This window comes from Protomyctophum bolini (genome assembly GCF_963924005.1).
Source record: "Protomyctophum bolini genome assembly, chromosome: 11".
Classification (NCBI taxonomy): domain Eukaryota; kingdom Metazoa; phylum Chordata; class Actinopteri; order Myctophiformes; family Myctophidae; genus Protomyctophum; species Protomyctophum bolini.
In genome coordinates this window covers 34,714,658-34,740,026 of record NC_137872.1, presented here as the reverse complement: position 1 = coordinate 34,740,026, position 25,369 = coordinate 34,714,658, and the positions used below count along the sequence as shown (strand labels likewise).

Below are 25,369 nucleotides of genomic sequence, written 5' to 3'. Positions count from 1 at the left end.
GTCCTCTTCGAGGGTCGGAGCGGAGATGCTGGAGAGAGAGAGAGAGAGAGAGAGAGAGAGAGAGAGAGAGAGAGAGAGAGAGAGAGAGAGAGAGAGAAAAACTCCCTTCAGTCACTCAATGTGTCCACGGACACGACACAGACAGACCCAAATGATGACCGAAAAGATCATATATTCTATAAATAATATATATAAATATATAGGAAAGAAAATGTATTCTACAGAACAGTGCAATCTGATGTGAGTGATGATGTCACTACTAGTAAAGAAAGACGTGTTTCGAAAATAATATCACCCACCAGGCCACCACACGATACGCTAGAATAAATTGCAGTGATGGTTTGCTTATTGCCCACTAGAGTGCGCAACTTGTCCTTCAAAGATACTAAAGACATCCAGTATGTCTCCAGGCCACAGGGAGTCGCTAATGTAAGTTAGGTCGTTTCTTTTTCTTTTTTCTTTTACATTGTTTTGAAAATGGCGGACTCAGAAGAGCCTAAAGCTTCTTGCACATTTCTGTTTAAGAAATCTACTAAGAAATCTAATTTCTCCGCACGAAAGAGAAAAGCAAGCGACAGTGATAAAGGTAAGAGCTGGTCAAACGGAATCGAACATGTGCATTCTCTGTACCTACTGATAGTATAATGGCTACAACTACTGCTGCTAGCTTCACATCTCACCAACAGCAGTCCCTGAAATCAGCCCAGACGCAAATAAAAAATCACACCCGTGTGAAGTGAGGGGCGCTAATATATTAACGTCTAACTCATGTTGCTATGATTAGGTTAGCCGCAATTTGCAACTCTAGATTTTTTAATAATGGAATGAATCTAGAGTTGCAAAACTTGCAATACCCTCCATTGCCTCCCCACTCATCCAATTTGGTTTGCGATCTGCTTGTCTTAATTAAACGACGTTAAACTCACCAACATTGCAGCTGTAGTCCAAGCTCTTTCAATCTGCCCTTGTTTTTCATACAAATCCACTGTAGACAATGTTATGAGCTACTTCTGTCAAGACATCCTCTGCAGGTGATTCTTTTTGCAAGTGTTGCAGTTTGGAAGCACTCGTTTATTTTCACGGGTCGCGCTGCTGCCTCCTGCATTATGTGCAAATTCGAAACAGGTGATGCAGGACCGTTCAGTGACGTACGACGAGTGCTTCCAAACTCCAGCACTTTAAAAAAGAATCACCATCACAGAATTTCTTGACAGAAAGTAGCTCATAACATTGTCTACGGGCTCGGCAGATTGAAAGAGGATAATTCAAGCTTGGACTCCAGCTGCAATGTTGGTGAGTTTAATGTAGTTTAAGACAAGCAGATCGCAAACCAAATTGGATGAGTGGGGAGTCAATGGAGGGTATTGCAACTCTAGATTCATCCCATTATTAAAAAATCTAGAGTTGCAAATTGCGGCTATGTCAGATTAGGTGATGTAATACAAACAGACAAAACAAACATTTAATGTTTGTGTTAGCGACTAAACAAACCTTAAACTCTGTCCATTGTCAATGGCGTTTTTGAGGGGCGCTAGCCCCTCCTATACACAGGTTTAATGTTTGTCTTTAGTTCAATGTATGTTTTGTAACCGCATTGACAATGACGGGATAAATGTGTCATTTACATCATATTGTCTCTTTATTGTTAATGGCGTTGTTGCACCGTTGTTGCACCATTTGTTTTACATCACCATTACATCACATCATCCTAATCAACATTAGTGAGTTAGACTTTAATATATTAGTGCCCCTCACTTCACACAGGTAAACCTGTATAGGAGGGACTGGCGCCACAAAAATAGCAAACCTGGTGACTTGTGTGTGTGTGTGTGTGTGTGTGTGTGTGTGTGTGTGTGTGTGTGTGTGTGTGTGTGTGTGTGTGTGTGTGTGTGTGTGTGTGTGTGTGTGTGTGTGTGTGTGTGTGTGTGTGTGTGTGTGTGTGTGTGTGTGTGTGTGTGTGTGTGTGTGTGTGTGTTTCCCGTACATTTTCACGTGACGCTTGATGGGTTCATCTTTTCAGATGGCAGTGATGAAGACCAAAAAAATGTGGTCAGAAGGGAGAAGAAAGAAACTCGAGTGAACCCTATGATTCAGAGGGTAATGTGTTCATTTGACATTTTTGGTGCTTTATAAATAAAATGTACTTACTTACATAGTCTGACTGAACTCATGTTCACAATCGCTTCAGAACTAGCCGGCCTATTGTTTAATTCACTTGACCGCCAGTCTGACACCGTCCGTCTCCTTTTGCAGACAAAGAAAGTCGAGAAAGAGGCCGCGTCATCCAGTGACGGTGAAGGTGACAAAGAGGAGAAGAAGGTCACGGTTGCCTACAAGTCTACACGGTCAGCAGTGAGTTCAAATCCATCGTCGCTAGTGCTTAATTTGTAAATGATTAGGTACCGGAGCTCATGAACTTGACACAAATCAAGCCCTATGGGTCACATACTTTATTCATCAGTAGTCGACCTCCAAACCCCACTGATGACAACTTCTAGCCATTATGTCTGTCTCAATATGTTTGATTCAGTTGATTTTACATAACATATTATTTTCTGTTGTTATAGCTACATACCATCTCAGCAGAGTTGGCCCAATTGAAGCTTATTAAATGTTTTATTTTCCCTCCCATTCTCTGAAAAGAAACCGTCAGGGCCTGACGATATGGGCGCGACCGCTGTATATGAGCTGGACACAGAGAGAGACAAGGATGCACAGGCCATCTTTGAGAGGAGTCAGAAACTCATGGAGGTAAGGAGATTGATTTAAATAGGCTTTGTTAATGACTCGTCTCATTTTTGTGTGTGCAATTAAGGACAAAATAGTTCTGTCAAGTAAACTATTTGGCCATGTATTGGGGCAGTTGTATCGGCTTATTCGGCCAGAATAATCTAAACTAGTCATGTGGTTGCTTTGCCGTTTTCTGAAGAATCAACACTGGAAGTTTCAGAGACTATATTTGTACCTTCAGCTTATAGTTCTGAGATAGCAGATGCTCTTGGTGCACACATCTAACATTCTCTACTGTCAAGGTGACTTGGCTCCTATGTTTCCTGTTTGTTGTGGTGTTTTTCCACTGCATAGTCCTGGCTGGGCATGCCACATTTCTACCGTCATAGGGATATAGGGCCCTATCTTGTGCCACCCCTCACTCCTTATCCCTAAACTTATTTGCCATGTTTTAATAATAATAATGATGAATTGCATTTTATAGCGCTTTTCCAAGTGCTCAAAGCGCTTTACAATGGTTCATTCATTCATACATTGGGAGGTGAAGCAGCGAACAGTCGACAGCAGCGTCCTCACTTCCCACATCCACACACCAATGGTGGCAAGCTCACACAGTTGGAGGCAATGTAGGGTTCAGTGTCTTGCCCAAGGACACTTCGACGTGTGGACAGGAGGAGCCGGGATTCGGACCGCCGACCCAGGCATCATTGGACGACCTGCTCTACCTCCTGAGTCACAGAACTGTTTTAAAATGTTTTTTCAAAACAGTAAAAAATATACTTTTTCCTCAACAGGAGCTAGAAGGTAAAGAGGATGATAAAATCTATCGCGGAATCAACAACTATACCAAGTTCATCAAGCCAAAAGACACCACCATGGGCAACGCTTCCTCAGGCATGGTTAGGTGAGCACTCAAAATCCTATTTATTTTGTACATCCTGGACTAATTGTCCAACCCCCCTTTACTGTCATTAAGATTCATACAACAGAGATTGATTCTTCCACCCCGTTCTTTAGGAAGGGACCGATTCGGGCCCCTGAACACCTTAGGGCCACAGTCAGGTGGGACTACCAGCCAGACATCTGCAAAGATTACAAAGAAACTGGCTTCTGTGGCTTTGGAGGTGGGTTGTAGAGGCTTGAAAGACTTGGTCTCCTGTTAAAGTGAAAACTGTTCAGTCATTACTATGGAACATGCCCATGAGCTTCACTCCTGTTTAACAGACAGCTGCAAGTTCCTGCACGACCGCTCGGACTACAAGCATGGCTGGCAGATTGAGAGGGAGCTGGACGAGGGCCGATATGGCGCCAATGGTGAGTAATATGACGGGGAAACGTGCAATTCTGTCTGCGTAGGTTATTAGTTCGCTGTGGCCAACTTCTATTGTACAAGTATGACATCCCTGAACGCCACTTGTGTTCTCCTCTAGACGAAGAGAACTACGAGGTGAGCAGTGACGAGGAGGACATTCCTTTCAAGTGCTTCATCTGTAGGAATTCCTACACGAACCCCGTTATCACAAAGTAAGCCGCTTCCATTTCGGGATCACTGCTGTGTATGTGGAGAAACTTTTAACCACATGTGCATTTGATAACCCCACATTATTTCTCCCAGGTGTAGACATTACTTTTGTGAGGCTTGCGCACTACAGCATTACCGCAAGTCCCAACGTTGCTATGTGTGCAACACACAGACCAACGGCGTCTTCAACCCCGCTAAAGGTAGGAAGATCCTTGATATGATACATCTTATGGGGAGCCTCAGAGAAATCAATAGATTTGAACTATTTTAAAAACTTGAATTATCCTGAGTGTTCTGATTTCACTTCCTTTATTCCAGAACTGATGACAAAGATCCAGAAACAAAAGGCTATGACAGACCAGCCACCCTCCGATGAGGAAGACGATTAGCTTCATTGTGTACCCAACCCCCCTCCCCCTTTTCAATTTGGAATAAAATGTTGATATTCATAGTCAATGTGAGTGATTGTTTTGCCGTTTAAATCGAGACATGTAAGTGAACAATGTTTATTATCAAGTAAAATAGTCAATATTGACATTTGTAACACTTTTTTTCTGGTCTCTTCCATTAATATGTACATGCAATCAGATAAAAACTTCCCAACAAGCACCATTAACATTCACTTTTTTTTGTAACATTGCCCAAAGTTAGGTTCAGGAACTAGACAGTCCTTCGTTCTTGGAGATTGGAAATAAACATTAACTCCTGTGCAACAACACTGGCCCCCCATGGGACATATAGGAACACAAAACAGGCGGAACATAACAGGCAGAGAGAGGCCTTCTGTAAGGGATGCATACACATGCTGTACATTATGTCATCCCTTGGGACCAACGAGTGGAACCTTCCATCTTTTAGTTAGTTCTGGGAAAACCATGTGAACTTCTGATGTTGCATGAAGCAGATGGAGACACAAAGTAGCTGTGATCATACAAGAGGTAGAGTATCCCCCGCTGAATATTCTTTTTTAGAAGCTTTCCTCTGATCTTTCATGATAATCTAGAGATCCATAAACTGCTCTGTTCTAAGTCTAACGGCTCCAGTAAGGGGTAGAGTCCTGTTGCAGCTCCGGGTGGCTTGTGATGAGTGGAAAAACAACTGGTAGATAGGTGCGTGTTCGTGAGAAAGAGGTCATCAGTGCAACAGTCTGTGCATATCTAGTAGAGCGAAAGCTTTGCAAGAGACATCAAAGAGGCAAAATGGCTGCTGGCTTTTAAAGTCACTCAGAGAGGAGACGCTCCCTTTTTAGTTTTAAGATCTGAATTATTTACAAGGGGGAGAAGGGGCATTACAAAAGAAAAGCTCAGTATTTTGCTGTCAAAATCCCTTTTTTTATACATCTTTCCATGTCCGCTCCCAACTGTCAGAAGTCCCAGTCGTCTACATCCAAGTGGCTGAGGCCAGACTCCAGGCTGGCCAGGCCAGATTGTGAGTCCTGGGGCTGGGAGCAATCGGAGCTGGTGATGGGCGACACAGGCCGTAACAGCTCGGGAAGGGCCTCTGATGGCCGGCGCTTAATCTGGAGTTGATTAAAAAAAAAAAAAAAAAACAGTTGACAGTTTATGGAAATTATAATGTTTTAACTGATGATATTTTCAATTCACGTGTTCCGTCAGAACTGTATCTCTATCCTACTCACCTGTTTGAAGAAGGAGTGGCCTATGAGAGCTGCGGCAGACGGTCTGAAAGGGATAATTTCATATTTAATGAATGACTTTGGCCATCAGGAAGGTATTATTCTCCACCATATCAAACACACATACTAGGTATTTTTGGGCTCACCTCTTTTCGGGGTCTCTCTGTAGACACAGCTCCACGAAGGCGTGGAAGTGCGGAGAGAACGTCCGGCTGTAAGGGTGTCCCGACGAGGAGGACGACGGTTCTCCTCCGTTAGAGTGACGGCCGGCGGCCCCGCTGGCCCCGGGGCCTTCGCAGATCCCGGAGTCTGCGCCGGAGCGGGACGGCTTCATGGAGAGCTCCTCCGGGGGGATGGTGGTGGTGTCCAGCAGACACGGCACCGTCCCGTTCAGCTTCTCCAGCAGCATCTGTGGAGCAAGGCGGAGTTTAAGGACCCATTCTGACCTGAGATCAGATTCTAACGCACAGAAGATTGGTGGTTCTTTAATGCATTTTGACCTGAGATCAGATTCTAAAAAATGTCTTCTAAACCCTGACAGTTTTAAAAAATAGCAGACCTACAAGCTCATAGCGCGCCACCGAGTGGCGCGCTATGAGCTTGTAGATCTGCTATTTTTCAATAGCTAAAGCACAACGTAATGCTAACACCAAAAGGGGTTCCCGCCCAGAATGGGTTAAGGCCCAATTTACATTGGCAGCCAAATCCAGCCTGACTCAGATCTGAGCCACATCCAGATTGGAATGGGATTTGTTTAAATGAGTCACGTGACCTGTCTAGACTCATTTAAACCAATCAGATCTGATTAAGGCTAGATTTGTCTGCCTGCCAGTGTAAATGGGGGCCTAAGAGGGGCTGATAGCTACAGGCTAATATGGTATCTTCCTCGGATTCGGGTTCTTGGAAACGCCCCCCCCCCCCCCAGCCACTGAGTTAGTTTTACTGAGGTTAGGTTTAGGTATAGTTTTACTGAGGTTAATGTTAGGTTTATGTATAGTTTTACTGAGGTTAGGGTTAGGTTTAGGTATAGTTTTACTGAGGTTAGGTGTAGGCTGTCAATCACAGCGACTGGCCAGTCACAGTGCACCATTTGGCTGGGGGGCACCATATTAGCTAGCTACAGTATATGGGCAAAACTGGACTGGTTGAACGGCTGAGTCACGACTTATCAAGCCTCGGCCCACCTGTGTCGCTGGCATGTCTTTGAAGGGGACATGCCCGTTGGCCATCTCACAGGCTGTGATGCCAAGACTGTAGATGTCTGACCGGGAGTCGTAGCCCTGTAGATTCTGAGAAACACAAATCATCCCAATCATCATTACAGTAGTAATGATTCTAATTAAATCAGATTAGAATCGTAATGCAGTCTACAGTCAAATTCATCGTATCCTCTCATGATACTGTAACATTGAGATCATCTGCTCACTCATGTGTGCAGAGCACAGTACAGACACTCCAATGACTATATTGGAATATTTAACTGTTGGAGTAAACGGACTAAAGGAAGTGTTTTAAGCCATTGACAAATTGAGCTACTTTGTTGCAAACTTCATAAATTAACAAATGTGTACATTTCTTCAGCAATTTGCTGACTTACACCAGTATTAACCTATTAATTCACACATTATTACACCCTTGAGCATTTTAATGTAGTTAATGTTATTGGAAAAGGGCATTTTGAAAACTGTCATACGTTTCTATGTGATATTACTGTAGGTACCATGTAATGGTACGGTAAGGTGTTGCTGAATGCCTCACCTGCTGCAGCACCTCCGGGCTGAGCCACGGCAGAACTTTAACACTGTACTGGGGGAAGTCATGGACCACTCTGACCCGCTGGCCATGACGGATGAGACTGAAGATGCTCCGCAGACCTGACATGCACACCTGTGCGTCAGCCGAGATCAACACGTGGCTGGCCTTCACACTCCTAAAGAGAGGCAGGAAGTGACTGGTCTGAATATTATAACGTGTGTGTGTGTGTGTGTGTGTGTGTGTGTGTGTGTGTGTGTGTGTGTGTGTGTGTGTGTGTGTGCCAGCACAAAGAGAGAGAGAGAACTTACCGGTGTACATAGCCCATGTGGTGGATATATTCAAGAGCTTTGAGCATGCCGAGCAAAAGATAAGCGATGGCCAGCTCGTTCATCCCCTCGGTGAAATGACTGCTGATCAGATCTCTAGCTGACCCTGGAGAGTGATCAAAAGGTCAGGGTCTCAGCCAGGGCATTGTGATGACATTATTTCCTTCATGATTTCCTATAACATGTGGGATTCATAAGGCTATTTGTTTCTCACCGTAAGCCATGAATGGCGTAATGACCCATAGCTCATTCTCAGCTATGAAGATGCTCCTATAAGGTAATATACTGGGGTGATGGAACAACTTGGACACATGCAGTTCACCCTGTGTGGAAGAGACGGAGAGAACACCATTAAATAACAAATATATGCGTGTATTGCCGAATCTTAGGCATAAGAGTGGGCAAATAGAGGAATGTTGATAAGAGAGGGTGCATAAATGGACCCAAATGAGGCAAGAAAGGCTGAAAAGGCTTCTACATAATATCAATACATCATATCAACAGATGATAACTAAAAAGAATGTGCTGCCCAGGAACAATAAAGTCATTCCTGCCATGGTTGAACCCAGGAGACACTAGTATGCACAGACCTGCAGGTAGGCGACCATGTCATTGGTGCACGACTCCAGGTCAATCCTGCGAATGGCGACGTGTTCCCCTGTGGGTCTGTACCTGGCCATGTTCACCGTCATCAAGTCCTCCAGACCTCGACCTGACATGACATGTAACACACATCAATGGGGGAACAATCTACACACAACACATCTTCAACCCTTCCCTGACAAACAGCACAGTGCTGCTGCTGCTGGTGGTGGTAGCTAAATATTAGTTTACTGACCGATGACGGTGAGGAGCTCGTAGGCATTGTGGTCAGGCAGGAAGCTGCCCATGGTGTCCCTATGGGGGAGTGGGGTCAGGCTCTCCTGGCTCTCCTCATGGGCCTGAGGGGGAGGAGAATGAAGGTTAATGGAAGGCCAACGTCGCTATGATGTGCAGCACTGTGCCTCAAGTACCTATGAGAATGGCAACTAGAAGCGTCGTTACATTTTGTGACTCAACAAGTTGTACCGCGTACCCATCTCTGTCTGAATCAGTCCCCTCTCACACAAGTCCCTCAATTCACTGCTTTTAAAGTATTCTATTATTTATAAGAATTTGTCCACTAATTATTGTCATGGCACAACTGTTGTACATGACAGGAATATTCAGACAAGCCATTATGCTATGGCCTATACCTGCTGCATGGCCTTCTGTGTGTCAGGTAAAAGCATATAATGTAGTACATCATCAATTAACTGGGTATACATAACAGCTGGTTGTCCTTCATTACAGATGACATGAACAAATTGTTCATGTCATCTGTAATCCTGACTTTGTTTAAGGAACCCAACACCACAGTACACATGACATTTATAGAGTAAACAGTGAACACCCTTTGAATAAAAAAAAGTACAAAACATGGCTTGTCAATGGCACCACAGCGATAATAAAACATTAAAAACAAACCCATCAACAATTGATATCACAGGCACAAGATATCTCATAGGAACCAGGTATTTCTCACAAGTTGTGCTTCCTCAAAACGCATCATACAAATGTTACTTTCAAATGAAGGAGAAAAGAAAGGCAGTTGAGAATACGTTTTTTTCTTCTTGAGCACCATAATGGTTGCGCAGCAAAGTATATTTAAAGGCTTCTGATTTGAAGGCTTCTGGATTTCTAATAAAACAGCCATTTAAATGAGGGAAATGGATACAGTAAATAGCAACGACAGCATCATATTTTCTCATTGCAAAAAAGGTGGTGGTGCTGGTGGTGGTGGGGGTCAAAAAGCTGTCTAAGCATTTGGTGTTTCCATGGTGACCAGTGAAGAGGCACAATCCCAGAATTAGAGCGCATATAAAGAGCCACCATGATGTGTAGTATAGAATTTGTAGTATAGAATTTTTTTTGTGTGAACAGTGCACGAGACCAAAATGGATGTCCTCAGTTGCTGCTCCTTCAGCCAAAATTAAGCCTTTGTGATCCAACTTTCTGAGTCTTATTGGCATGAATGCAAACATGCAGTAGTATAGCAGTCACGTTCATATTATTTACCAGCCAAATTACAAATAATGACTTTATAAACATTCCCAGTCTATCCAGTCTAATTCTGCGGGGTACCATTACGATTGCCATGACTATCACACTGAGACGGGGTTGCCATGCATCGCTATTCACTACGACTGAACACTAACCAGTCCATCCACCCTACAGTCACAAACTGACATTTAACCAAAGTGTGATTTTAACAAACAGTGTAAAAAGTCAAACATTAACATTCAGTTACTCACACAACATTAAACAGTTGTAAGTTTCATCTAAATTAAGTCACAACTTTTAGTGAGGGACTAAACACTTTTATCCAGACCAAATGTTATTTGGAACATCACATACTGTACAAACGCCACACTAAAGCCTGAGTTTGGACCCATTTAGGCAGGAGGTATAAGAGGATTATTTAATCCCCTCAGTCTGAACCAAAATCCACTGTATGTGTGTTCAGTGAAAATGGATGATGTGCCTGGCCAGGTGGAAAATACCCTTATATATATATATATAAATATTTGGCTTTTTCTCATAACTGTGGGCGGGGTAAGCATATAATATGTCCAAATTACTTTTGACTAGTATAAATAGTTTTATTTTGTGTTGGCACAAAGATTACCATTACCATTCCCCCCCCCCATCTTCTCTAATAGTTGCCCTGGTGAGTGAAGTGGGATGGCCATTAAGCAGTGTCATGAACCAAATGCTCATGCGTGGAAAATGCACAGCCTCAGGGCTGGTGGAATCCTTTCCATACCGTTATATATTCTCACAATGTGGACACGCATGCATGCACGCACGCACACACACACATATATAGGTTCACGGGGGATGACAAAGTTGTGACAACTTTACCACACTTACTTTCCTGTGAGAGGGTCCCTGAGCTTGTTCTGGGACAGAAAAACCACATCAATGAAATGAAATAAAACACATACCGGTATACACACACACACACACACACACAGCACAAGAGAAGGATCCATGTATCCACTCGCAGTCTTACTCATTGATGGGCGTGATCATCACTTGATCACTAATTACTTTCATGTAAAACTGATCATTGGGTTGGATATAGAGATATCATTACAGCCAAAATTTGCCACGGCAGTACAAGCGTTTCTCAAAATAAACAGTCTCAATATGATTTGGTCGGTCAGTTTGTTTCCACAAACCTTAATAAAGCATTCACATATACTATTTTTTTTTTTTTAACAAAATGCTATAATGTAGGGATTTAGAAAATAAAATATATAAGCCTCTGCATGTATTTTTGTTCTTCCAGATATATGTAGTATTATGCAAGTAATATGGGAGCAGAGCACATCCAAAACTAAAATGATATGCTTGTACAAACATGCACCATAATGCAATGATATGCCAGCAGGAAAAATGACAATGAGGCAAAGCTTGCAAAACAAAGACTACACCAAAACACCACCCCATATATTTTCTATTTGACACCTACATTTATACATACACCTACATTCTATTTGATACCTACATTTTTATAATCTCTGTGCCAAAGAAAAATGGTTTGTTTAATCATTCAATTCATACGGTTTAGTAGAATAGGCTTCTTTAAAATTACACAAAACCTGACGATAAAATAACCAGTATTTACTGAATTCCATGATGTAGTTCATCATAGTTAGTCAGTCAGGATCAAATATAATATAAATAAGTATATATAGTCAAATAAGTTACACTTGACATTTACATTTTATACTTTCCCTAACCCAAGTAATCTTGAGTAACTTCAATCATGATGCTTTTGATTATCAGTGATAAAACTATGCAAAAAGCAGAAAAAAGGAAAACAACCTTGTGCATTTAGAAGAAATTAGGACAACAAACAACCTGAAGCATTGATTAACAGCGGAAAGCATACAGTACAAGACACATGACTGCTTGTAGTAGGGCTACTGCCCACCTATGTAACAGAAATGCACACAAGCTTTGAGGTTAAACCAGTCGCGGAACAGAAATCAACATATAATACCCACACTGCTTTGTGTGTTGATTTTAGGAAGCAAAGCAAAGCAATTTGTCTTTGAGAACAAAGTTACAATTTATATTAAATGTTAGTTTGTTTTTGGTGTGTGTGTTTGACATCTGGTGACGTATGTTTGACATCTGGTGACGTATGAACTTGAAGCTGTGGCTTAAGAATATTGTGTACTTTAGTAACTTGGCTTGTTTTGGGATCTCACCTCCAAATAACTCCAAATCCCGCAGGCTCTCCACACTCAATTTTTCTGATACCCAACGCTGACAGACACAGAAGTATAATTACAAACATGGAAAAAAGAGAAAATGCAAAAGAATTTAAGGAGCGGTTTTACATTTTCCATTAGTTCTCAAAATGATTCTCGCTTATTCTACTGGTTAACTAGTAGGCCTATCTAAACAATGTGATGCTGTGAATTCAAAGTTTCAGAAACAGAATATAGCCTAAAAATACATCATCATAAAACAAATTTATTTTTTATTAAAGAATGCATTCCCATTTCAGTGGTGACAACATATGTACGGCTTAGATTAAGTAGTGCTCATGATGTGCAGTATTACTGTATTATTCTTGTTCACTTACGAGAAAAGACATGAATCCAGTTGACAGCATAAACATTAAATTTCAAAAACCCAACCAGGGAATATCTGTGGAGAAAAGTACTGTTAGTGGGGACCCCTGTAAGGACCAGGGACCAAGATAAACTCCTCCTGATGTCAACAATATATATATATATATATATATATATATATATATATATATATTAGTATTTGAATTTTGAGCACACACAATATTGGTAGTAGTTAAGTTAAATAATTTTGCTCCTGTAACCAAGACCAATTTTCTCATTCTGAGAAACATAAACTGACGTATAATAATATATTATTTCTATCAAAAACTCACAAGATATTCAGTGACAGTCTCATTCAAGCATTACTGCCAATCCACTTAGGCTGTCTCTGACGCCGCTAATGATGTGAACCTCAAGTGTCTGTCTCGTAATAACTGTGTTATTAGAAATCAACCAACGAGTTATTCAAGGCTGCACCGAAAGCATTTCCACAGACGCTGGAGGAGAGAAAAAACTAACCATTAAAAACAACGACGTTTTAATGGATTGACGACAGACCTCTCTTTTCTGCCATGATGGAGGGAAGGGAACAAGCTAACGTTAGCCTGCTGCTGTGGTCATAAATCACATTAACAATCACAAACAGACCTGGTTCTGCCAATAGATTCCCCAGTAGTAAGTAACCTACCGGTGTGGGACGTGTTTTCAGCACCGACGGGATGAAATAACGCCTCGTAGCAGCGCGTCAGTCAGTCGATGTAACGCTTTATGAAGCCAATATGAGGGAGAGAAAAAACACACAACAGCACTTTTATCTTTCCCTTCCCTTCCAGCGCGGTGACAGCTCTCTGCTCTGATTGGCCGCGGCGCTCCTGTTTACATTACGTCCGTGCGGCGGTGTCGCGCGCCCAAGAAAAAAACGCAGATCTACAAGCTCAATTCAATTCAATTCAATTCAATTCAAATGAGCTTTATTGGCAGGGGAAAACATACGTTTACATTGCCAAAGCAACTTAGCAAGTGTCAAAATATAATAAAAACTGTTGAAAATGGTGAAAGTATATACAGTTGCACGGGGTACACGTACTACAGCTTTTAAATGTTATACGGGGCAGTGCTTTTTCCAGTCACTTTGGGAGTTGGGACAAATAGCAGGATTGTTTCTCAAGACTATAGTAAAAACAAACAAATAAAATGGATTTTAAACTATACTCAGGTCTAGCGGTCTACTCACGAGTCACGACGCTCCGCGTCCGCGCAGCTTCGTGAGCTTGTAGATCTGCGGGTTTTTTTGGCCGCGCGACACCGCCGTACGGACCGATCATGACGGACAATATGTGCGCGGCGTCGCATAGTAAATGACGTCAAACAAACAGGTCGGACGGATCTGGAAAAAATAAGAGGACCATAAATAATTTTGGATCCGAAAACAAACAGGTAAATATGTCGTCCATGTGGTCCTATGAAGCGTTATAAACGCACACAGCTTAAACTAAGAACGTTACGGTGCGGCCCGCGTTGTGGAGGTCAACCCAACTAAAGCATGTTTTATACACCGTCGAGCCTCGATCGTTCGTCGCACACCGTCGCGGCCTGAACAATTAAGACGCCTTGGTGTCCTGGTGGTGTGGTGGTCACTGAATACTAGTACCGTGGTCACTCACACACCATGGTTCTGCTCAAACTGCTGCATTTATTAGCATGTCCTCTAAATATGATATAATATGATGCTTGTAATAGTTGTTTGAAATGAGACCACGCAGCGTTGGACCCAACATTTGACCTTACATTCTGCATTTACGCAGCAGGGCTGCTGCCAAGTCTGCCAACCTTCCTTGATTCTGCAGGAGTTCCCTTGATTTCGCCTTGATTTGGTATCAAACTCTCCAAATTCACCACAACACAGGAAATTACATTACCCCCCCCCCCCCCATTTAGGGGGTGTGGTCAGCACATGCCATGCAATCATAACATATGGATATTATATTCACTTTTAAGTGATCACTGGTTATTATCAATATGGATGGTTTCAGTCATCAATCAATTTCGGTAGTCTGCTGTTAGTTTTAAATGGACACAGTTTAAAAACGTAGCCAATAGCCATCTTTTTTTTTTTTAAAGTTGCTAGTAAAGCAAGCCTGATATAAGTATCAAACTCCCTAAATTCACCAGAACACAGGGAATTACATGATTTACATCACATCTATACTCTACCAGTCTACCGCCTTGGGGGGGGGGGGGGGGGGATCTGGTTAAATGTTGGCAGGCCTGACCCCTATTCCTGACCCAGATGGCTTAGGAAATCCATAGTTAATTTAACTCGAGTGCACAAATGGAACACAATGGAACCGTGGTTCCATTTGTGGAATAAATAAACACTTTACCTGACCCGTTAGCGTTAACAAACATAAGTAACATGTCACCCTTGTGCTGCCTGTTCCATTGGGGCACTGGGATTATGAATCTGGCGTCACATTTTGATTGTTCAATACTTCCCATAATGATTGTTTTCCTTCCATTTTTCTACCACAGTGCAGTTATGAACTGGAATAAGGGTGGTCCGACGGGGGGGAAGCGAGGCTTTGGTTTTGGAGGATTCACTCTCGGAGGTAATCCTGGGAAAAAAGAGGAACCCCGCCTACCTCAAGCTGCGTCATTCGGAGCCACCGGGTCATCTGGGGCCTATGGGAAAAACCAGCAGCTCCCTTCGTTTTACAAAATAGGGACAAAAAGAGCCAATTTTGATGAAGAAAATGCGTGAGTGTGTGCACCCCTCCCATAAAGATTTGCTCCGTAGGAGTACCAGTGTGTAAAATATAAATTCAATAGGCTCGGCTTCTTCCTCAAAAAAAGGTCTCTCTCTCATGTCTTTCTTATGTTCATCGTCTAGGTATTTTGAGGATGACGAAGAGGAGTCCGGCAGCAATGTTGATCTGCCATATATTCCGGCAGAGAACTCGCCCACACGGCAGCAGTTACCGCCTGGCGGTGGCTCCGACAGCGAGGATGACCCACTGGATGCCTTCATGGCCGAGGTCGAGGTGAGCGGGGCCATCAAGGACAGAGGGTTGGGGATCCAGAACCACGAGGAACCAGAATCGCTTCCAAATGTGATGGAACCGATTCTGGCTGTCAGAGCTCGTATGTGGACTTTCACGTCTGCTGTATAATTGTACAATACTTGGTGGTTCTCAAACTTACATTTCATGGTCCAACTCTTAAAGTGTACAAATGGAACCAAATGAACCTGTAAGGATCCATTTGGAACCGCCTATAGGAGTTGTTAAAGGGAACCATTAAGAGGGAATCGTTAGGGAACCGGATTTGTTTAAATCCTAAACGATCCCAACCCTAATCAAGAAGCCTGATATAGGTGCTTGTATATTGGCTATTTTTGTCTGTCGTACGACTAAGGTGCTTTTTACACGAGGATGGTGTTCATAAAAAACGGCAAAATAAAGTATCGTTTGCTGCTGTCATTTAGACGAGAACCGTGTTCACAGGAGGTGAAAACGCAACGAAGTGAAACCACCTCCCAGAGTGGAAATCTTTTAGAACGCCGTTTCCTATGGTCTCCATATAAACAGGCAAAACGGTGGATACGCAAAAATTGTGACATCATGGCTTACGTCAGCTCTGGTCGGCTCACCCGTGTCCTACGTTTTTACATGGTGTCATAGGCATGCGTCAGTTGCTAGGGGAAACGAACAACAACAACCATGCTAGTGATGAGGACGCGACGTTTGTTTACTTTCTGTGTAGAAGAAGAACGGAAGTAGTTCTACGCATGCGTGACTTATGTCTATGGTTTATATATGCGCTGCGTCACACGGACCCCACAAGGACACGCGCCACCTAGCGACCTGGCATGTATATGCATGCACTTTGTAGCGTTTTCATTCAAGTGTGCGTTCTCATGTAAATGGTCCAAAAAAAATGAGAACGCAACGGGACTTTGACGTGTTATATGGAAATGGTCGCCGTCTAAAAGAGGCCTAAGTATAAATATGGCCACAAAGTTCAGAATCACTATCTGAAGCACTCATTCACCAAGTACTGCTAGACAATTTAATCCTACGGTCACTGTGGTTCTGGCGAGCTGCGTGTTAACAAATTATTGCAGACCTAAGAGAGTGTGCTTTAGATCTTCCTCCTGATTAAAACAAATGTATGTTCTGTCATTGTCCCAGAGCCAAGCAGCCAAAGACATGAGGAAACTAGAAGAAAAGGAAAAGGAGAAGAAATCTGCAAAGTAAGACTTGCATTTGTTTATTTGCTTACTGTATTTGTTTTAGTCCTTTCTAAGGTCCTTATGCAGGTGCCCAAATTTGTACCATGGTCATCTAATAATAAATCAATCAAGATAAATTAGCATTTTTTATTTATTTTTTATTGGCAAATAATTTATCCTCATAGTTTACAATGATCATTCTTTTTATATATTCAATTGGCTTAGATGGCATATGACAAACTCCTCGATTTGACTAAAGATTTTCATCAGATAAGTGACCTTAGTCATAGTAGGATGTGGGCTGCATTTGGTGTTTGAACGAGCCGCAGGGAAGTTTTTTTTCTCCGCTTGTCTTTTCAGGGGTATTCGTGATGACATTGAAGAGGAAGATGAACAAGTGAGTGAGCCATCCCAAGTTCTAAATTCACAACATCTCTGATCAGAGAAGTGTCGATTTCAACCATTCCCCCTCCCGGCTCCCACTCTCACACCCTCTTGTATGCAACATGCAGGTTGCGTATTTGGTTAATCATCTTCAATGTTTACTTATTTGAACATATATACGGTAATCTTTCACACTTGAAGTGACAACAGAATAAATTTTATATGTGATGAAAGTGTGTTGAAAGTTAACTTTGACTTCTAATTCTGAAGATGAACGTCCCATCAGGTATTGGTGAGTCACTCCACAAGTGCAGCATGTGTTATGCAGCGAGCTAGCCCAGTGTTTTACAATGTAATTCTGTTCTGTACTCTCTGCAGGAAGCATATTTTCGATACATGGCAGAGAATCCGACTGCCGGGCTGACCCTGGAGGAAGAGGATGAGATGATCGACTATGACAGTGATGGGAACCCAATTCCCCCAACCACCAAGAAAATCATCCTGCCTCTACCGCCCATTGACCATTCTGAGGTAACGTTTTAGTACAGATTTTTTCTTTCTTTCTGTATGTATTGTACTATGTGTGCCCCCTCCAAAGTAGACTATTCACAGCTCATGCCACTAGATAGATACATGACTTCACAACACAGAACCATGGCCACAAAGGCCTGAAATGTTTGGTAAAGTGAAAATGAACCACCTTTGGCCACAAAGGCCTGAAATGTTTGGTAAAGTGAAAATGAAGAGTGTGAAATCTGGATCATAGTTAAAAATCTATGCATTCAAGAAACAATGATTTGCTATCAATAGCTAAGCCATTATTAGACTGAAGTCTTTCATGCAATAGCTTTGTTAGTTTTATTAACATGCTTTTTCTTTTTGTAGATCGACTATCCACCATTTGAGAAGAATTTCTATATAGAGCATGAAGAGCTCACCATTTTAACACCACTTCAAGAATTGGAATTGAGACAGAAACTCAACTTGCGGGTAAGTCCAGGACACAGATATGCTGTTATTATTATATTTTCTGTTTATTGATAAGCACATTCATTTATACAGTTGTACAGAACTGGGAGGAGAGTGAACATAAACATTTACAGCATTATTGTACCTTTTCTTTCCTCCATACATTTACTCCCCACTCCGTGTTCCATAAAGTGTACGTACAGTATGTTCAATTTGCATAGAATGATAGTCTGTGTGATGACAATTGTATGAAAATACAAAGACAGAAAATAGAACCTGTTGATATAAACATGACACATAGTGATGATGGAACAATACTGTAATAGTGTTAATCACTGTAGTATACATGAGAGGTCCCTGATTACACCAGTTCCACGAATGTAAGATATTAAAGGTCTATATAAAATAGATATGCTGTTATACTAAAACATGTGTGCTGTTATAATCTTGGCAACTTAACACATCGTATCGTTCTCTTATATCTTCTGTTTACTGTCCCTAGGCATCTGGTGCAGCCCCCCCTAAACCTTGTACCAGCTTCGCCCACTTTGGGTTTGATGAGCAGCTAATGCAATCTATTCGCAAGTCTGAGTACACTCAGCCCACACCTATTCAGTGTCAGGTATAGTAAACCGTTTTGAATTAAATAATAGAAAGAAGAAAGAACACATTTTGTTCTTTGCTTTTAATTCCACCTATTTTTCTATTTTGTCCGGGGTGTAGGGAGTGCCCATAGCCCTTTCTGGACGTGACATGATTGGAATAGCTAAGACAGGTAGTGGGAAAACTGCAGCTTTTATCTGGCCCATGTTGGTTCATATCATGGACCAGAAGGAACTGGAGGCCGGAGAGGGGCCAATAGCGATCATAGTGTGCCCTACCAGGGAGCTCTGTCAGCAGGTAAGACGATGTGGAACTGGGCTCACATTTATTGGAAGACATTGAAAACACACGTAATACTTAAGACAACTACAAGATATCTAAGAATCTATCATTTACATGATGAAATCCAGAATGCAGTTTTTATCCTATCTTGGAGAAAGTTATCAAAAGAATATGACGAATAAAAAATCCTGCACAGATCCATGCCGAGTGTAAGCGGTTTGGCAAAGCCTACTCTTTGCGTTCCGTGGCGGTCTACGGAGGAGGCAGCATGTGGGAGCAAGCCAAGGCTCTTCAGGAGGGCGCAGAAATAGTGGTGTGCACCCCGGTAAGGAAGGAATTGGGTAACTGTTCGGCTCTGTGCATGATCAATCCATGTATTTCTTAGGAAGCAGGATGTTAATGTGCTACTGCAAAGTGTCATTTTAACAGTTTATGTCTTCCCACAGGGTCGACTGATTGACCATGTGAAAAAGAAGGCCACGTCTCTGGCGAGGGTCACGTACCTGGTGTTTGATGAAGCAGACCGCATGTTTGATATGGGTTTTGGTGGGTTTGCCTGACATGTTGTAAAATGTATTCTTTTTTCGGTTTGTTTGGTGTTGAGTTCTTATGATACTTTTCTGTATTTCAGAGTACCAAGTGAGGTCTGTTGCTAGCCATGTCCGTCCAGATAGACAGAGTAAGTAGATAAACCTTTAATGTGATGGATTGGGATTGTGTGTATTATGACAGGGTGACTATAAAAAAAGGAAATGTTTATTAGTATACCAGACAATGTATTCAAGAATCAGATTTAACGGGTAAATAAAGATTATATGATACTTTGTAATTAAGGACAGCACTCCATTGACAGATTATTGCCATACAGAAAGTTTGCATTGGCAATTGGGTCATAGCAGTTAAAGCTGCTATAAGCAATAATATGTCATTTTAATTACCTTTTTATTTTTTGGTATTCAAACAGCCAGCAATGGGTAGAACGCTCCCAAAGAAAATTAGTCTCCGACACATCTAGGGGCCACAATCCGCATTCAAAGATTTTCCTAGAAGCTTTGTCATTGGTCGATTTGCCTGTCTGCTTCCTGATTGATTAGTCACTGCGACCGGGTTTTTTTTCCGACCAATGACAAGGCTTCTAGGAACATCTTTGAATGCAGATTACGGCCCCTACATGTGTCACAGAGACTATATATTTTTCGGGAGCGTTCTACCCATTGCTGGCAGTCTGAATACCAAAAAAATGTAAAGGTCATTCATATTTTTACATTATTACTTATAGCAGCTTTAATCATACATATCAACCTAGCACAACAGGTCTTTCCCAGCAGAGGGAGCCATGATCACATAATGTAGGTATCAGGTCATTTATTAATAAATGAAATAAATTGATGGTAGCACAAACAATTGCACACATTCATTTCATAGGAAAAATAGTATACTATCAGGTCTATACGACTCACTCTGTAGAAGGATTGTCTTACCACCTCTCTGTAGTATATTGGTGGTAAGAAAGAGGATTGCTATCTTAGTATTTACCACTAGTGATTCAGCACCCAGTTTTTAGTAATACCGGTAATTGCAAGTCCAGTATGTACTATGTTGTATCTAATTTGCTGTTTGATATACAGTATGTGTTAACGTACAACATAAGTTGTCGTTTTCCTTTGGATCTAAACATGACTGCCATTACAGCCCTTCTGTTCAGTGCTACTTTCCGAAAGAAGATAGAAAGGCTGGCCAGAGACATCTTAATAGATCCCATTCGTGTGGTGCAGGGAGACATAGGAGAGGTATGTGCCCTCACTCATTTAACACCTATTAAAGCGTTAGCATGTTGCCTAATAGACTTAAGCAGCTCTCATACTCTGTAGTACAAAGGGCAAAGGAGCCTAAACACCCATCACCCTCTTCTTGCAGGCCAATGAAGATGTGACCCAGATGGTGGAGCTGTTTCACAGTGGAGCAGAGAAGTGGAGCTGGTTGACCCGACGTTTGGTTGAGTTCACGTCCTCTGGCTCCGTGCTTATCTTTGTCACTAAGAAAGCCAACTGCGATGAGCTAGCTACGAATCTGACCCAGGAAGGTCACAGCCTAGGTCTCTTGCATGGAGACATGGACCAGAGTGAGAGGAACAAAGTCATTGCTGACTTCAAAAAGAAGAACCTGCCCATTTTAGTGGCCACTGATGTTGCTGGTGAGTGCCAGACAGTGATAAGGGTGGCAAATCCTGGCAATAGACCATATTCACGGCATTTTGCATTGAAAAAGCAGGGTGACAACAGGTCGGCATTTCATTAACTTGATGGCAAGATGGCCACAGTGTGAATAGTAATACGCAATACGGTCTATTGTTTTGACTACCGAAGCAAATTAATAGTCATTTTATGATGCCTAATCTGCTGTTTTATTTGTTTATCCATAGCTCGTGGTTTGGATATCCCATCAATTCGCACTGTAGTGAATTATGACGTTGCCAGAGACATTGACACGCATACACACAGGATTGGTCGAACAGGTCGTGCTGGAGAAAAGGGGTTGGCTTACACCCTACTCACCAATAAAGATAATAATTTTGCTGGTGACCTCGTCCGTAATATGGAGGGGGCCAACCAGAATGTGTCAAAAGAGCTGATGGACTTGGCCATGCAGGTGAATTACATAAGCAAGGTTCTAAAATAACACGCATCTGTGTATTTCACATGGTAAATTCCGAATGTTAATTTTTTTTCCTACCCCCCTAGAATCCCTGGTTTAGAAAATCTCGTTTCAAAAGTGGTAAAGGAAAGAAGTTGAATATTGGAGGAGGTGGTTTGGGGTACAGAGAGAGACCCGGCCTGGGAGCTGAAAGCGTAAGTGTAAAAGAAATAAAAAATAAACTATTCACCTGGTAAATATATCGTCTATTTTTGTATTATGTTAATGGTAATGATGATAATGTCAAATGTTTGAGTGAGTATACATACTATTGGCACAGTATCGCAGATTTCATTTATCGCTGAATTGTCCATCATGCAACACGTACATGATCTGTGAGTAAGAGCTGCCTGAGAGTAATATTACGGGCGATAAACTCCCCTAACCGGCCTGCTGGCGTAGCGGTCCGGGCCTTTATTGTGTCACTCCTCGGAGACCACTACTACATATAAGCTCAAGGACTTGAGTAATTATAGTAATTATGACTACTGAATTTCACTTTTGGCATCAATAATGGTCTCTAATTAATACAAGCAATTTAGTATAACCTTTGTTATAAAATTCAGTTAAAGATGAGCATCACAGTGATAAAAACAGCTCCAACATAATACTTGTATACGGTACATAATAAAACTATAGCTTTCAAAGTTCACTACCCTTTCTCAGCTGGATTTAATTTCAGTTCTGTCTCAGAAGACACATATCCTAACAGAATTTTATCAAGCAAGCTGTCTGATCACTGCTGGCTTGATCACGTGTTGACATGAATCTACACAATAGCACACTCAAAAGAGCTTTCTTTGTACATTTATTATAGATGAACTACTAGAGTCACAGTGTGACTCGTAATATTACTAACTGTTGTATTCATTTCCAGGAACGCGGTAGTGGGTTGTCATCGAGCATGCTTGAAAGCTTTAGCAAACCAACCTCGGGAGCTATGGGAGACCGCATGTCAGCAATGAAACAAGCCTTTCAGGTATTCCCACTGCCTCTCATCATGTATGCCGTTGAGTCCTCAATGACTCCATGTGTTTTGGTTTTGTTTTCCCTCAACATGGCAGACTCCGAGATAAATGGTAATTTATCTCCGAGTCTTCATCTTTCCTCAGGCCCAGTACAAAAACCACTTTGTGGCTGCATCTGGCGTCCCTCCTAAGCTCACCGCCAAGTCCAATAGCTGCTCTGGATGGACGAGTGCTGGAAGCATGACCTCGGTGCCCACAGAATCTGCCTCACCCATGGCCCCTCCACCTGCTCTCAGTGGTGGGACCAAGTTGGCTGGCTTCGCCAGTGCTGGCTCCCTGAGCATGGTGCCCAGCAGTCCAGTCCAGCCCAGTTCACAAACTACGTACCCTCCTCCTGCCCCGTCGTCACCCAGGGACAGCTCCCGGGACAGGCATGGAGATGACAGAGGGCGCCACGGAGACGGTCACTCCCGCCACGGTGACAGGAGTGACCACCGGCACGGCAGCGGAGGAGAGCGGGATCGCCACGGCGACCGAGACCGCCACGGTGACAGGGAGCGTGATCGCCAAGGGGACAGGGATCGCCACGGCAGCAGCCGTAACGGAGAGGGAGGCAGAAGGGACAGAGACCGAGAGGATGGGAGGAGTGGTGACAGGAGTGGTGACCGAGATGATGGGAGGAGTGGTGACAGGAGTGGTGACCGAGATGATGGGAGGAGTGGTGACAGGAGTGGTGACCGAGATGATGGGAGGAGTGGTGACAGGAGTGGTGACCGAGATGATGGGAGGAGTGGTGACCGAGACGATGGAGACAAGGCTAGCGGGGAGGGGAAGGGAGACAAAGGGGGAGACGGCTTTGGGAAGGGGGACAAAGGGGGAGACAGCTTTGGGAAGGGGGATAAAGGGGGAGACAGCTTTGGGAAGGGAGACAAAGGGGGAGACGGCTTTGGGAAGGGAGACAAAGGGGGAGACAGCTTTGGGAAGGGGGATAAAGGGGGAGACAGCTTTGCTGTTCCAGATCCACCAAAGCGTAAAAAGAGCAGGTGGGACAACTAAAAAAGAAAATAAATGACACAAAATATCTGGACACAGCAGTAAAATCTGTAGACGGAGAGCCAGACAGCATATCGGAGAAGGCTGGCACAAGCGAGGGATTTTAATGATTTGGTGAACGTCAGATATAGTATGTTGATGTTCTTGAGTGAAGAGCGATAAGGGATGATACTGTGATACTGGTGAGGCAGTTGTGATAGGGCTCAAACCCCTCCTGGCATCAGACAGGCCCACATAATTCCGCCACTTTACATAATAATATCATGACTGTTTTAATCTGAATTCAGAGAATGTTCATCAATGTCAATCCACTTGAGCAATAGAGTTAATTCTTTTGTCAGAGAGCTCTCCAATTGTGTTGGTTGTCTTTTCTTCTCTTACACATCTCTACATGCTTTTTGTGCTCAAAGATTTGATGACGTATTTTCTTAATGGTGATTTGCTAAGTGTGTTGTTAAATCTACAGTGCTAACTCTTAGACAGTGCTTTTTTAAGGTGTTCCATGACGAATTGTGTTTGCGTTATGTAACATGTCATAACAGTTTTTTTGTCTATTAAGTTTTAGCAAAGTGCCTTTCCTTGGCATTTAGTGTTTTTTATTCTCTTGAAATTGATGTCATCAAGCTGCATTTTGTTTGTATGAAAAGGTTATGAGTGGGTGTCAAGTTTTGACTAAGACTCCCTTTTCATCTATTTTTGTATCTATTATCTATGGCTGTTTGTAAATCTGTGTCCCTCAGCGTATTTGCCCCAGCTAAACATCTGCGCACCTAAAAGCGAAACCTTAGCCCAGTTATATGCATTCATACAGAAAGACAAATGTTCTAAAAAAATAAATCTACTACACTGTCATCCTTGTGTGGTTATTTTCTATTGGGCTGTTTAATAATTTATGTTAGTTTGGGTGATTAATTGTTGTATTAGTCCATTTACATAAGGTAGATAGATTAGCCTATAGTATTGGGAGTCTAATTACCAAGTAGCTTAAGATTCTTGCATGAAATAGATTATTTAGGCGTAGAATTGATTTGTTAAGACCAGTCTGTCTGCTAAACCTAAGGTGCAATTGTATTTACTGGTGAAACCTTTATGACAGTCAGCCTATTTATCTCTATGGAGTTAGCTTCTGCCGGTAGAATTTGAGCTTGTATTCTAGCTGGATGCAGACTTCATGGGTGTTATTAATCAACTCTTAAAAAAACCTGAATAAAACCCCAAAAGAGGTTTCATTACCATTCACATGGCTTTGAATGGTAATGAAACTATCCATCTTCAACCGCTTATCCGTAGTCTGGTCGCGTGGGCAACAGCTCCACCAGAGTGTTCCACCCGTCAAAGAAAACTAATTTCGGCTGCTTGTATTCGCAACCTTATTCTTTCTGTCATGACTCATGACCCACACTTCATGACCATAGGTGAGAGTAAAATTGCTCGGTAGACAGAGCTTTGCCTTCTGGCTCAACTCTTTTCGTCACAACAGTGCGGTACAGCGACTGCAATACCGCCCCTGCCGCTCCGATTCTCCGGCTCCACCAGTTTCCTGCTG

At 42.5% G+C, this 25,369-nt stretch overlaps 3 protein-coding genes across 10 annotated transcripts; 2 read left to right on the top strand and 1 right to left on the bottom strand.

Moving 5' to 3' along the window:
- Window positions 1–472: 472 nt before the first annotated feature.
- rnf113a (ring finger protein 113A) lies at window positions 473–4,708 on the top strand (the record flags this gene model as incomplete). Of its 2 annotated transcripts, none has more annotated exons than XM_080775643.1 (10): window positions 473–596; window positions 2,028–2,097; window positions 2,254–2,352; window positions 2,644–2,751; window positions 3,525–3,634; window positions 3,748–3,854; window positions 3,955–4,044; window positions 4,161–4,254; window positions 4,346–4,452; window positions 4,571–4,708. In XM_080775643.1, the coding sequence occupies 10 exons, from the start codon at window positions 478–480 to the stop codon at window positions 4,639–4,641; spliced, it is 975 nt and encodes a 324-aa protein (XP_080631769.1). In that variant the 3' UTR covers window positions 4,642–4,708. The 2 variants fall into 2 exon arrangements, with proteins under 2 accessions (XP_080631769.1, XP_080631770.1); XM_080775644.1 differs by having other exon boundaries at window positions 478–586; window positions 2,021–2,097.
- A 37-nt stretch (window positions 4,709–4,745) lies between these two features.
- Window positions 4,746–13,465, bottom strand: strada (STE20 related adaptor alpha). 7 transcript variants are annotated; one of them, XM_080775637.1, is made up of 14 exons: window positions 13,328–13,459; window positions 12,972–13,136; window positions 12,651–12,715; window positions 12,271–12,328; window positions 10,922–10,950; window positions 8,808–8,910; window positions 8,560–8,681; window positions 8,184–8,292; window positions 7,952–8,075; window positions 7,647–7,818; window positions 7,073–7,177; window positions 6,035–6,297; window positions 5,892–5,934; window positions 4,746–5,771 (listed from the first exon to the last, which is right to left on the bottom strand). In XM_080775637.1, exons 3-14 carry the CDS (start codon window positions 12,684–12,686, stop codon window positions 5,616–5,618), a joined length of 1,320 nt encoding a protein of 439 aa, XP_080631763.1. In that variant the 5' UTR covers window positions 12,687–12,715; window positions 12,972–13,136; window positions 13,328–13,459; the 3' UTR covers window positions 4,746–5,615. The 7 variants fall into 7 exon arrangements, with proteins under 7 accessions (XP_080631763.1, XP_080631766.1, XP_080631762.1 ...); XM_080775640.1 differs by lacking the exon at window positions 10,922–10,950; XM_080775636.1 differs by lacking the exon at window positions 12,972–13,136.
- Window positions 13,466–13,987: 522 nt separating this feature from the next.
- Window positions 13,988–23,826, top strand: ddx42 (DEAD (Asp-Glu-Ala-Asp) box helicase 42; the record flags this gene model as incomplete). Its single annotated transcript, XM_080775160.1, has 18 exons — window positions 13,988–14,076; window positions 15,172–15,396; window positions 15,530–15,680; window positions 16,830–16,891; window positions 17,231–17,267; window positions 17,633–17,785; window positions 18,140–18,244; window positions 18,726–18,845; window positions 18,947–19,123; window positions 19,305–19,433; window positions 19,555–19,654; window positions 19,740–19,787; window positions 20,801–20,898; window positions 21,026–21,302; window positions 21,531–21,757; window positions 21,850–21,957; window positions 22,680–22,781; window positions 22,915–23,826. The coding sequence occupies exons 2-18, from the start codon at window positions 15,179–15,181 to the stop codon at window positions 23,824–23,826; spliced, it is 3,024 nt and encodes a 1,007-aa protein (XP_080631286.1). The 5' UTR covers window positions 13,988–14,076; window positions 15,172–15,178.
- Window positions 23,827–25,369: the final 1,543 nt, after the last annotated feature.